At 29.2% G+C, this 1,308-nt stretch overlaps 1 protein-coding gene across 1 annotated transcript in view; it reads right to left on the bottom strand.

Annotated features, from left to right (window-relative positions):
* The window catches only part of LOC107558061 (netrin receptor DCC-like), a 52,335-nt gene extending 51,165 nt beyond the window's left edge, over window positions 1–1,170 (bottom strand). The window contains exons 1-2 of the mRNA XM_016241672.1: window positions 1,165–1,170; window positions 949–1,087 (exon numbers count right to left, since the gene is read on the bottom strand). Coding sequence (XP_016097158.1) covers window positions 949–1,087; window positions 1,165–1,170 — 145 coding nt within the window. The remainder of the gene's footprint in view (window positions 1–948; window positions 1,088–1,164) is intronic.
* Window positions 1,171–1,308: the final 138 nt, after the last annotated feature.

The following is a 1,308-nucleotide window of genomic DNA, read 5'->3' as shown; positions in this document are numbered from 1 at the left end:
TTTAATTTAATTTAATTTAATTTAATTTAATTTAATTTAATTTAATTTAATTTAATTTAATTTAATTTAATTTAATTTAATTTAATTTAATTTAATTTAATTTAATTTAATTTAATTTAATTTAATTTAATTTAATTTAATTTAATTTAATTTAATTTAATTTAATTTAATTTAATTTAATTTAATTTAATTTAATTTAATTTAATTTAATTTAATTTAATTTAATTTAATTTAATTTAATTTAATTTAATTTAATTTAATTTAATTTAATTTAATTTAATTTAATTTAATTTAATTTAATTTAATTTAATTTAATTTAATTTAATTTAATTTAATTTAATTTAATTTAATTTAATTTAATTTAATTTAATTTAATTTAATTTAATTTAATTTAATTTAATTTAATTTAATTTAATTTAATTTAATTTAATTTAATTTAATTTAATTTAATTTAATTTAATTCAATTTAAGTTAAGTAAAGTAAAAAAAAAAATCCCACATTAAAGCGCACACAGCTTCTCCTGGACAAATCTGATGCAGCAACACCAGAACATATTGTGACAAATTGAGCCAAGATGGCGACTATGAATAAATATATTCATTTTCTGATCAGGAAGGTGTGTGTGTGTTCTCTCTCTCTCTCTCTCTCTCTCTCTCTCCAGGGACTCTAATTGAATTCGAGGGAAGATCCCGGCTGCTTCTCGAATGCAGATGCAGTGGAGCTGCAAACAAATCAAGCGTGTCTCAAACGTCTCGTGTCAGACTGTCAGAGTTGAGTGACACGCCGTGAAATTGATTGACGCTTCAGATGTGACGGCCTGAATATTACTGCCACATCAAAGCCGTCATTAGTGTGTGATTAACTGGATGGCTTATGGAAACATCTCCTGAACGCTGTGACCCGATCGCAGTCGTGAATCATGGGTTTATTCGAGGTTCAGTGCTCACCGTCTGAGAGCGTGGTGATGAGCGTGTCTGTCTCGGAGAGGCCGGGCCCGTGCCGATTGACCGCCAGCACTCGTAACGAATACTCTGTGAATTTCTTCAGTCCCTCCATCCTGTAGCTCTGACCCACCACCTCCACATTCTGACCAATAGAGAGAAAGAAACACCACAGTCAGACCACATTATGCTAATGAGCATTCAGTAATATTACTGCCTTACAGACATCACCGACCAATCACCAGCACTCACCAGTCAGGCTTCTGTAACAATGTATCGTAATACTTTCTAATTCTATCTTTTCTAATGTGAGAGTGAAACAGGTCAGACTTGGCTTATAATACTACTAAAGGATTTCCAGCAGCT

This window comes from Sinocyclocheilus grahami, unplaced genomic scaffold (genome assembly GCF_001515645.1).
Source record: "Sinocyclocheilus grahami isolate Dianchi unplaced genomic scaffold, SAMN03320097.WGS_v1.1 scaffold631.1, whole genome shotgun sequence".
NCBI classification, from domain to species: Eukaryota; Metazoa; Chordata; class Actinopteri; order Cypriniformes; family Cyprinidae; genus Sinocyclocheilus; species Sinocyclocheilus grahami.
This window is presented reverse-complemented; position numbering and strand designations above follow the sequence as displayed.